Here is a 12,288-nt window from a genome sequence, read left to right on the forward strand (position 1 = left end):
AACATAAGATAAATGATATTTGCACAGCAAAGAGAACTAAATGATAATGCTTGTGATTTCACTCTTCCTCCAAGGAACATGCATTTGTTTATACAGTCTTTGGGTTGTGTTCACTTCATATTAGATTTTCATGTTCCCTCTGACTGGTTCTTCTTTCAGGTTGAGTCAGTGGATGTGACCTTATGGTGACATTTGCAGAGCGGCATTGACTGTAGTAGCTGTACGCTCTTACCAAGCTCGCTGGCAGGGCTGAGTCATTGGATACCTGAAAGTGGTCTTAGGACCTGGATACTGGCTGCTCTCCTTTGTGCTCATGTCACATTTCTAGAGGAGTGAGGACTTCATTTTGATTAGGTTTGAAAGGGAAAAAATTTCTGTGAGAAGGAGCTACTGTGCAGAGGTAGAAGTCATGCACTGAGGCAAAGTCTACCCTAATTCAGGGTGTGTGTCAGCAACTACTGAAGTTGAATAAATTCCTCCTGAAAGGAGAAATATAATCTTGGTAGAGTGATCTCAAAACAGCTACATCTTTCCATCAAAAAAGTATTTAGGCAGCAAAGTCAGTAAGGAAAAATGTATATCATATTCATTACCCCTGGGCATGCGTGACATCCTGCACCTTTTCCCATACAAGTTCCTCTGGCTCCTTGCCTCTCACAGGGTATTGTAGCCAAAGCAATCAATAGTTCTTGCAAAGGAAATTGAAACCATCTTTTCATGTGGGAGTTTCTGTATTCTCATTATTTGAACGTGGGTTGTGTAGCAGGAGGCACAGGAGAGGTGCTCATGGTTCTGGTGTTGGCAAAGATTAAATCTTTGGGACTGTCTGATGGAAGCACAGCATGGCAACACTGAATGCAAAGCTCTGCTCACTGGATATGATGGTACTCTAGCTCTATTCTCTCAGGGAAATGTGCCACTCAAAATACCTTGCTGTCTTTCTGCAGGAAAACTTCAGACCAGATCTAAGTAACAAGCCAGCAGTTAGAGGTAATTGGTGCACAAAGACATACACTGTCCTGAGGCAAGGTATTATGAGGATTTTCTGTGCAAGAACTGTTACTATCAGAACTAGTAGTCAGTATTTTCTTCCTTTCAGAAGAGCCACACATGTGCCAAGTGTTTGGATACAGCAGAGTTAGTCACCATTGGTAGATACAGGCTATGGACAGCAGCTTGTGCTGATGCCCATTCTCACCTGCCCCTCACCACGTGAAGGCACATCTGTGGCAGCTCTGCACACACAGGGAGTCAATAACAAGCTCTCTGGTCTCCTGGGATGCACAAACGAACTTTGTTTTTTTCCTCCAGCCTCAGCTGCCAGATTCAGCTGTGTAGCTTAGTAGAGCTGAAGGGCTTAGTAGTGATGACAGGATAATTAATTCAACTAATGGAAGTAGAGACAAAGGAAAGAAATTTTAAATGTGCTTTTCTAACCTGGCTTCTTCTGGCTATTTTGAGGAAATATGAAGGAGAAAACAATCTTGCTGGTTATTTTTTCATCTGTTTTCACATGGTCATCCTTCTTTTGTCCTCCCAGATTCAAATCTCTTCTGTGCCTTGCTTGTGAGACCCTAGCTGACTCCCTCCCATCAGCATGAGTTGGCCATTTCCATCACTTCTATTTAAAGGAAGTGAATAGATCTAATATGCAGTGTCTAAGAATGAAATCTGTCCCAGAAAATAGTGGAAATTTACATATTTATTTTTGCAGGTGACAGTTGTAATGTATTAAAATGTCTCAGAGTCAAGCTGAAAATGCAGATCTGTAACTTCTCATGCCCCAGGGGAAATATTAGCCAATCTGATGCAATGCTAATAAATCATGATTGTTATTATTATGCTTTGGATGTGTTGTAATAAAGCCACAATATTGTTTTATTGGGGAAAAAAATCAACTCCCAAATGTATGATTTCATTTCTGTATAGTTATTTCTGTAATTAAAATTCAAACTTATATGAGGTTGTCCTCTGAGGATTTCACAGATACTAATTAAATAAGGTCTTATTCAGCAGTCTGTATCCATATAAGTAGTCCTGTTGGCTTCCCATCTGCAAGGAATTTTGGACTGTTCTCTGAAGTTAATGCATTTGATTATTTCCACTTCACTAATGTAGAAAATGATACACAGAGGAGTTAAATGATTTACTCAAGACAAAAGGGAGAGCTAATGGTATCTGAAAATAGATCTTCTGAAGCAGAGTCCCGTGCTTTTATTGGAAAATGTTGCATCAGCATTCATAGCAGCTTCAAATACATCAAGGGTGCACAGAGTTTTGCAAGGAAGCCCAGAAACGTGGGAGGGAAGGGAGCTGCAGTGTGCCTGCTGGGAGTGGCATGGGGAGCCACCTGCAATGTCCACCGCCCATGGGACCTCGAGCCCCACTGTCTTTTCATAACCAAACAGGCCATCCTGGAAAACCAGACACCTTTGCCTTTGCAAAGCATGAATCTGAATCACAGCATCAGCAATTTTTCTTGAGTTCAGCGATCAAGGGTGAGAGACTGCCAAACAGCAAGCGGAAGGGTTAAATGTGGGAGATGCTCATGGTTTTAAGCCAAGGCTAGTTACAATCTTGAAACAGTATCAAGGGAAAAAGCATTGGGTGTTGTTTAAAAGTCACAGAGGGTTGGCTGACATCTTGTCAAGGGTGTAAGAGTTTCTCACACTCTTGGTGATGACATTCAGGGCTCCTTTTGTCTGTCACTGTAACTGCTGAATGACTAACTTTGGACAGAACAGTTCCAGCACTAGTTATGAGGGGCAGATTGTTTTTCAGACAGCAGGGAAGGAAGATGTGCCATGTACTCACCATGATACCATGCTGGAGCAAGATGGATTCAGGAGCAAGCATGGAGAGGGAATGATGCTGGTCCTGAAAGACTCTAAAAACAAAGCAGATGAGGTGAAAGGAATCATATATTAGTGGATGGTATAGTCTTGCTATGTTTTTTCCCTTCAAGATTGCTCTTGCTAAGCCTTAGATTAGCATTGACAGGGTTCCTTCAGTGAACCTGAGCCTCCACAAGGTACTGAGAAAGGATTCCAGACCCACTTCCATCTAGTCTTTATTCTCAGTGTATGCAATGTTTTGGCATGAGAATGAGTGAAAGAGGAGCTGAAGGAAAATGGATAGGCATAACTTTGATATCCTATTATGGTTTCCCTTCATTCATTGTATTCACTGGACAAACACATGGAAACCTTCCCAAAGTGAGCGCTATTACTCCCATGATCCAGACTATCCAAGGGACAGTTCTCCTCTATGTGCCTGACTCTTTTATTCTAACTCATCCCTGGAGCAGTGCTATCCCCTCCTTGGCCAGCTTGCCTTCTTCAGGATGTGGGGAAGATGGGTAACACTTCACATTTATGGCCTTGAGGACTCAGAGAGTCTGTTGTTCACAATTAGGTGATATGAGAGCAGTCCTATTCCACTAGTAAGCTCTTACAAATACTACTTGGAACAGGTTCACAAGTGCTGTTGTCATCTTTTGGAATCCTGAAGTCTCCAACTTGCAGCCTTAAAAACATATGAACAACTCCAAGACATCAGTAAATGCCCAGTAATATTTGGTTGTTTTGTTTAAAAAGCAGCAGCTAAAACAAAAGTAAATGGAGGTCACTTCTCCCCAAGCAAATAAAACTCTCCAGGACAGCATATTTTACTTGAAAATTATATGGCAATTTTTTTTTTCTTCTTTAGGTTCCAGAAACATATCCATATATGGTCTACTTGTCAGGGACAATAAATAATGATGTAATAGAAAGGTCAGCTTTGTGTCATTTAGCTCCAGGATGTTGATGAAGTGAAGTTCTTCAGATAATGCAACAAAGAACTTCAGGATTGGTACAAGTTTCTGCTGTGCATCTTCAAACAGGAAATCTGAGATTGGGAACAACTTATATTTTGGCTTGTATTCGCTGATCATGGGGTGATCCAGAAATAAACTCCGGGCTTCAAAGTGAGTGTGTTTCAAAGCTGTCCTGCACTTGATCGAAACATCCAGGCAAAGCAGGGAGACAAATACCAGCGAGGATTTTCTGAATTAAGACTTAACCAAGGAGATAACCCATTTCAACACAGTTATAACCCTTTCATTTCAGAACAAAAAGGTAATGCAAATATGCATGTTTTGAACTTATTTAGTACTTTCAATCTCTCAGTTCATTATGTCTATGCAAATATTTATTCCTACAGCAGTTTGTAACCTAACACCTAAACAGTCTCGGGAGCTTTGTGATTTGCTTCTGTTTGTTTTGGGCTTTGGTATTTTTTTCAAATATGCCATAAAACACTGTCTGTTAAACAGAACAGTAGCTCTGTCATTTCCTTATTTTTCTTTTACTCGCAGGTGGTGCCTGTAGCTTTGTCCCTAGAATATTTTGCTCAGAAATCAATGCTGTAGCTAAAGCATACTAAGGTAGAATGTAGCATGCAAGGCACAGTGTGAAAGAGAAAAATTTCATCAGCAAATAATTGCTTTAATTTTAAAATTTCTAGTTGGCTTGACATGAAGCTAATATTGCACTAATTTCTGTGTGGATTAATATGTTCTGAGGAGAAATAAAAGCTTGCAGGTAGGTGTATGATTTCCAGTAAAGAATTTGCACAGAATCATGATTTGGTGGCATCAGGGCATATGCCATGCTGATAGGTGACCTGTTTTGACAGCTGCGGCTGAACACGGGGATTTGTTTGCTCAGAGGATTCCTTCGGGAAGCCTGGCTTTGCTCCTTCAGCACTGGGCTAGAACTTGAGTGGTTTGCATAAACTGTCACCACAAAGAATCCTTGCCTGTTGCAGCAGCAGGGCAGCGTGAGGTGTCATCCTTCTGATGTCTCAGCTCCGGCAGAGCTGATGGGCACTGAAATCTTTCTGGTTTAAAAAAAAAATCATTTGCTTCCTTGTAACAGCTATCCAATATAATACCCTTGGAAAACTGCAAAGGTTTATCAGAAAACTGATCTGAAATGCAGCAAAAATGCGAGCACTTTAAGTGCTGCAAGTCGGTCTGGTTTCCATTGCCCACGGAGGATCTGCTCTGAAAGGTGCCACAGTAAGAACTGAAGGAAGGCTCCGTTTGCTGGCAAGACATCCAGCCTCTTTGCCTTCCCCATGTGGGCTCCTGCTGCTTTCAGAAGTAAAGACAAACACGTGGAAGGCAAACACGGATCTGCAGAAGCAGGAGCTCAACCATTTCTCGCAAAAGGCAAAATGATGAAGCTGCTCCTCTTCTCTCTCTTTTGCAGCCTCCAAAGGCTTGGTTATGTTTTCACAAATGTGGTTTATTGCACCCTGAGCCATAAATAACAAGGTTCTGTATTCAGTTACAAGCTGACTGGAATAAACTCAGCGCAAAGGCAGGCAAAGCCTGGCTCTGTTCCCTTAATGACCTTGTCACTTATCTGCCATGCTTCTCTGCTAATTCTGCTGCCTGGGATCTATTGGGGGGGCATGCAGCCTCGCTAAGCTTTTCTTTAAAGAAGTGCTATCAACGGGGACCAGTTGTTTCAAATGCTAATGGTATTGAATTGCACGGTTCTGCATGTTCAAAGCCAGCCGTAATCCTTGTTTATTTATGTTGCATCAGGGATCAGAGACCCATTCTCCTAAGCACTGTGTTGACAGAGCTTGTAGTCCGAACATAATAGCAACCTAATTGTGTTTGTCTCTGGCTTTTGCCATCATGTAGGTGATTACTAGTAGTCCCCCTTGTGAGCAGTACCTTTGGTTTCAGAGATCTACCAGGCACAGCTGCTCATCAACACAGGTTAGAAGGTTGCAGCATGGTCCTTGCACAAGTATTTTATTTTCAACCTTACCTTCTGGTCACTGGATGCATCTAAGGTGCCTCTGTATGGCACAGGCCTGATTACACATCTCAATTAACAAACTTTCACTGAAATCAGGATGATCAGGCAAAATTAATATCAGGATCAGACTCTATGTGGAAATGGTGGTAAGTTTAGATTCAAGATCTTGTCAGACTGACTTATTAAATGGCAGCACAGACAGCAGAATTCCAAGACATGTCTCTGCCAACAGAGATCACTGGTGAAGCCATCAGACCTGAAAGGAAAGCACTCTCTAAGAAATAATATGGGCCCTATACCCAGAGCTTTAAAATCTACAGGTTCTGCTGTCCCAGTAGATGCTGTGTGCTACCTGCATGTGAAGATGGCCTCTTGGGCTGCCAGAGAAATGCAGAGTACAGCCAAATGTTAAAACATTCCCCCAAAATCTGAAGTTAGGATGAAGAATAGACACAGCATTTAACTTTTAAATCTAATTCCAATACTTTAAACCTACAGTAAGCTGGCTTAGAGCAAGGAAATAGATTCAAGCTGCACTTAGAGAGACCACTTTGGCCAGATCTTACTAATCCAGACTTGTTCAAATATTTCTAGCAACAAAAATTGATTTTTTTTTTTTCACACCTTAATTACAGAAGGTGGAAAATATTTAGCTTATAGCACATTAGCCTAGTGAGCCTTTATAAGTCTGTGGTTGGCAGTTCACTGATGGCCTCAGATGGGGTAAACTTAGCCCTGCTGTGTCAGCTGAGCCAGGCCACTGCCAGGTGATGCCGCTGAGTTTGGCCTCAAGGAAAGAAGGGTAAACTGAATTAGGCTGTGGTGCATTAGCCTCAAGCCAAGGGCATGTGCTCAGCCTGTTATTGCAGCTCAGCTGTCCCACTGCAGCTTCTTACAGATATAACTCACACCGGTTCCCCTGTCCTGTTGTCCTGCAGCTTCAAACAAAAGCATCCTCAGGTGGAAGGGGAGGGTGGTGGCTCTGCTCTGCTCTGCAGGGAGCTGTAGGGAAGAAGGCATGTGCCCAGCCTCCTGCCAAACTCAGTCGCTGCACACTTGTCTGAGCAAGTGGAGACAGCAGGGACAGCTTCAAGCCCAACTAGAACACTCTCTGCAGGGGCTGAGGGCAGCCAAGGCTGTCCCTGGCTCTCAGTAAGGACCCAAAAGCTGCAGCTCAGGATGTGACCCCCACACCTTCATCATGATTGTGCAGTGCGATGGGCAGAACTGAAACCTTTCTCTATTTCGAGCCCTATGAAGTTTCTCCCTGCAGGATGAGTCAGTGATGGGAGCTGCAGCCAACACTGTTGTTTCTGCACTCTATGGAACTCTTGTCAAAATATTTAGATTAGCGAGGCTCACCAACACGCAGGAGAGGTTCTCCCTTTTCTCTGTGAGTGGGTTGGACCCAGTTAACCCCTACAAAGGATAAGAGGATGAAATAGGAGTGATCCCCACAAATCCAAAATCTTCCCTTTTGCTCCCTTTGCCTTAAGAACGTGTGGAACAAAAGGAGGGAGGGGAAGAACGTCCAGAAGTGGCCTTTACACCTAGATCCATTTGGGAGGTGGTGAAGCAGCTATCACTTAGCTCCTCTGTGCCAGGGTGGGGAGCTGTCTTGGCAGAGGTGTCCTGTACACTACCTAAAGCCCAGGCTCCCACAGAAGGCACTGCAACACCAGCTCAGATCAGCAGCGATGGATCCACTGCCATCAGAATGATGGCAATGGGACTGGGAGGATACAGAGGAGGGATCTGTGTCCCAGCCTGCACTGGAGCAGGTTGCCCTCAGAGGGGAGCAGTTTCATCTCCATTCTTGCCTTCTCCAAGGATTCATTGTGCATCACCTCCATTAGGAGCTTAAGATCAGATCCTGCCCTCCCTGCTGACGGCTTTGTTTAGGTTTCTGAGTCACCACTGGGGCCAGGTCCCTACATTCAGGCATTGCAGTGCTGGATGCTGCAGACGACTGCTGGATGTTCCTGCCAGCTCCAGCCGGTGGTTCCACACATCTGCAGCTCACCAGGCACCACGTGAGTTCCTAGGCTAGACTGTGGGAGTACTGCCCAGCGTGCCAGGGGCTGAGCAAGCCCAACAGCAGCACAGCATCTGGACAAACAAAGCTGTGTTACAGTTCCTAGCCAGCTGCTGGCTGGAGAGCAGCCAAAGGCAGGTACTGGAGCAGCGGGGGCACAGGGAGGCTGCCAGCAGGGTGATGCCTGGGCTTGGATCTTTGGGACAGCAAGGGTCATAGCAGAGCTGAGGCACCAACTGCAAAAAGGAAGCAACAGCAGTCATGAGAGATCTGGCTGAAAATAAAGGGGAAAAAAAAAAAGAGAGAAATTAAAAAACCCACCAAAACTGGGTTGCATTATTTACAGCAATTAAAGGTTTTATTTTGGCATTTTTCATGGCTGTAAAATACATCCTTTGTTGTTGAAAGTCAAAATGTCAATCTGAAATCTGCTGGGCTTCCCTTTAACCTGGAGTGTTCCCACTTTTTCTGGAGTGGGCTTAGAGCCTGAAGTGGCTGTTGATGTGGGAAATATCACCATGTCTGAAGTAAAAAGCCTAAATCAAATATTTTAAGTTACTTGATTGATTCAAGCTCTTGCAATTTCTTCAAACTATATTTGGGGAGCTGTCATTTCCTCCGGGTCAGGTCTGTCTCTTGACTGTGCACACAGCAACAAGGGAGGCTGCAGCAGGGCACTTTCCTGCTGGTGCGAGGCTTGTGGCCTGCTGGACCCCTCTGGTTTCAGTGTGAGTGCCCAGGAAACCAGGCTGAGCCGGGTGTTTGGTGGAGAGAGCAGCTGTGCAGGGCAAGGGAGCTGACAGCTGCCCTGAGGCTGCTGCTGAGGCAGCTCCTGAGCCATGGAAGTGGGGTGCTTCTGCTGTCCCCACGCTCACGGCTCTGCTGCTGGCCCCGAGCAGCAGGAGCTGATCCTGGGCACAGCAGGGCTGTGAGGAGCTGAAGGCCAGCCCTGCTGTGGCACTGATGGGACAGGGTGGGGACAGGCAGCTTTCCTGGTAGCTCCCCTGCTACACTCAGCCAGCCCCTCACCTCTCTGCCCCTGGGGAACATGTCCCCACAGTCCTCTCCTGCTGGGTCCCTGTCCTCTCCTGTCATGTCCCTGTCCTCCTGAGCAGCTCGTTCCCATTGCTCCTCACCCCAGTGCCCCCTGTTATTTTACACAGTTCCTGCTCAGCCCTTATAAAATCAAACCTATTCTGCACTGGCTGTTATTTTCTTAAAAGAGGCAAGCTTTTCTACTCCTCCCATAAAAGAAACCCTTGGCTCTTGGACACTGATGGCCAGAGTGCTCTCTGGCATCCAAATGAGATCCTGCTAGAGCATTGTACCGTTCAGGGTATCAGTACTCCCCTATCACTGCTTGAAATTCTGCACTATTTTGAATTGTCTTTGCCTTTTTAGTCCTGCAGTGGTGGTTCACAGTCATTCTGTGATTGCTGAGTGTGCCCAATGTTTCCCACTTCTCTCATTTCCATCTCACTCATGACCTTGAACTTTGTTCTGTGAAAAAGCGAAAAATCAGAAGTGAAACAGACCAATGTGGTGCTGCTCTCCTCACTGAGTGAAACAAAGTCACTTCAAAGCATAGCTTTGTATGTTGCTTGAAGATCTCCAGATAAGGTGGAAAAAATTACAAAGCCTCTTTGCACTTCATGGTAGAGAATCTATCCTTACAGAAAAAAACAGCAAAGAGAAAACCTCTTGCCTCAATTTCCTGAAATTACAGCAAGAAATAAGACCAACAAAAAGTGACATCCATTGGTCTTCTCCTAAATAAAATTCAAAAATTTGTCTCTTTAATCTTAAGGGGATTTCCTTTACCTATTTTTCTCTTGAGATGTGGTTACTAGAATAAGCAGATAAAAACTTGCCTTGCTTGCAACAATTCCCCCTTTTTTAAACACCAGCTAAACCAGTTATTTCTGTGTAATTGAAAGGAGTTAGTTCACTAAGTTTACATGCAGATTTTAGCTGATAATGTGAAGAATTTCTGGTGAAGGATTTCTGAAGGGTTTTCTGGTCAGCTTAATTAAGAGGCAGACCCAAATGGCAGTACAAGACAGTTTTTTTCATTTTCCGGATTTTGATGATCACAATTACCTTTTTACAGGAAAGCAAGGAGTTATAAAAATGGCTACGACGGCAGCAAATACTCAAAGACAAACGATAGGCTGCGAGGAGTACAGTCTGTACAGCAGCCTGAGTGAAGATGAGCTGATCAAGATGGCCATCCAGCAGAGCCTGGAAGAGGACCCGGCGGGTCAGCCAGTGGCCCAGAGCCCCCAGAAGTCGCTGGTGGCCCGTGCTGGTGACGTGCCCGCCCCAAGCCGTGCCAACCCACACAACCCTCCCTACCGCATCTACCCCTGGCACAGGTAAGGGGTGCCAGCCCCAGCTCTGCCCCAGAGAGCCCTGCCCGGCTCCCTGGCCGTGCACGTGCTCTCTAATTAGCGCTCTCTAATTAGCGCTGCCAGGCGGCTCCTCTGCGAGTCTGTCATTAGTGTCAAAGCCGGAGCCTGCTGTAAATCCAATGAGGTCAACAATCTGCGTGCTCGCAGCGAGAGGAGGATTTGCTTGATGTTGTCTGTTTTAAGCAACAAATTAAAATGGGGCACAGCCACAAGCTTTCCTGAACAACAGAAGCCCTCCCAAGGCCAGCTGCTCCTTTCCCCCACTGTATGCCAAGCTTAGGTTCTGTCAGAGAGGGAGCAAAGCATTTGTTATGAGGAAACATAAAAGAGGAACAAAAAACAGGTATATAAAACAGTGAGACCTGACTACCTGTTAAATACTTCCATTTTTAAAGGATGTGATTATTTCAGATCAGTCTGACTTCAACCACTCTTAACCAAGAGCAACTCCAGACACCAAATCGTGGCAGCATCCCCCTCCCCTGCAATGCTGAGCTGTGGTCACAGAGACCTGCTGACAGTTTCAAACCCAGATATTGTTCCCCTTTCATTTTATAAAAGGCAGATTTCTCAAGGGGGATGGGAATAGATTCCAAAGTCACCTTCAAAGCAAGAAAAAATATCCCTTCAATATTTTAAGTTACTTTAGTTTCCCCTTTTTTAATAAACTGAGAGTTACTGAAGTTCTGTTCCTCCTCCCTTTTTGTAACTCCACCACCTCTGATGCCTTGCTCATTACTACCTGTGGTTGCTTGGTTTTCAGGGCTGGGAAGCTGGGGACAATTTGATGAGCAGCAAGCATGTGCATAGCTGTGAAATCAGGATGCTGAGTGGCCAGCAGCCCTGCTGCCACCAAAGGCTGTGGTTTCTCAGTGTGGTTACTGTGCACCTCTACAGCCAGCTCCCCTGTAGAGATCTGATGCAAGGCAAAATAAGGGCTTCCCTGGCCATTTGTTCCTGTCTTTGTTGAAGGTCCTTTGATACCTGCTCCTTTGGCAAAAGCAGCATTACCAGTTCTGTGCATTGTCTGTCCTGTCTCAGCCCAGCAGTGTCCAACCTCTCACTAGAGAGAAAACCTTTGGAGCTTGAAGCACCAAATCTGTAGCATTGCTGAACTCTTCTGCCACCTGGGAGAGCAGAGATGGAAATGGAGCTGACATCCTGCGGCTCTGGGTCCTCCTCTGCCCCCACCTCTGACTTGTCTGCATGGCACTTTGGAGGTGATGAATGTCACCTCACCTCGCTTTGTGCCTGCTTCCTGTGTGGTGGTGGTAGGGTTAACCACACTGTTGTCTTATATGGTCATTTGAATCCCCTGACGCTTCCTCAGAGGGCCAAAAATAAACTCGAGCCGAGTGAGCAGCTGAATCCAGCGCAGAGCAAGCCGTGGCCATCTGCTTTTATTCAAAGCCCTGACCGGCAGGCTCGCTCTGTCTCTGTGGATGTGTGTCTCTGCTTCTGCCTCAGCATGACCTGTTTCTCCTACTCGGAGTATTTCTCCTTATTCCATTCATGTCATCGCCACTCCAGACTGGCCCAGCAGACAGGCCGTGCTCAGCCATCCAGCTCGGGGGCAGCCTGGGGGGTCAGGCGAAGGTACGACAGCAGCCACTGCAGCACATCCCAGGCCGTGTAAGTGTCTCCCTCTCCCTCTCCTGCTTTCCCTGCAGCCAAAACAAGCCTCGCTACCCACTCTCTCCCTGAGACACGTCTGCTGGGTGGTGATGGTGCCTGGTGGGGGGAAATGTGGTGTTCATCTGGAGGAGGTCTCGCTGACACCTGCACCTTGCCCTCGCTGCACTCCTGTTCTTCCTTCCAACCTCCCCGCTGCCCCAGGCCATGCCTGTGCTCTTGCAAGTGACCCACCTCAAATATCCCTCGTCCTCTTCTCCCTCTTCATCTCTCTCCATCCCCCCAGTGCTCATGTCCTGGGGACTCTGGGTCAGTCAGAAGTTCTGAGGTGACAAGGACAACAGGGAAGGGATGGCTGCACTGTGGTTAATTTACATAGGCTGGCTCACTT

General features: G+C 45.8%; 1 protein-coding gene across 2 annotated transcripts in view; it reads left to right on the top strand.

Annotated features, from left to right (window-relative positions):
• The first annotated feature begins 3,732 nt into the window (after positions 1 to 3,732).
• The window catches only part of ASB2 (ankyrin repeat and SOCS box containing 2), a 32,227-nt gene continuing 23,671 nt past the window's right edge, over positions 3,733 to 12,288 (top strand). Inside the window, exons 1-3 of one of the 2 annotated variants that reach the window (XM_064423503.1) lie at positions 3,733 to 4,118; positions 9,965 to 10,229; positions 11,796 to 11,897. In XM_064423503.1, the coding sequence (XP_064279573.1) occupies positions 9,985 to 10,229; positions 11,796 to 11,897 (347 nt within the window). In that variant the 5' untranslated portion in view covers positions 3,733 to 4,118; positions 9,965 to 9,984. Of the gene's footprint in view, positions 4,119 to 9,964; positions 10,230 to 11,050; positions 11,898 to 12,288 lie in introns of those variants that run through there. The other variant, XM_064423502.1, reaches the window with a different exon arrangement.

This window comes from Passer domesticus, chromosome 6 (genome assembly GCF_036417665.1).
Source record: "Passer domesticus isolate bPasDom1 chromosome 6, bPasDom1.hap1, whole genome shotgun sequence".
Classification (NCBI taxonomy): domain Eukaryota; kingdom Metazoa; phylum Chordata; class Aves; order Passeriformes; family Passeridae; genus Passer; species Passer domesticus.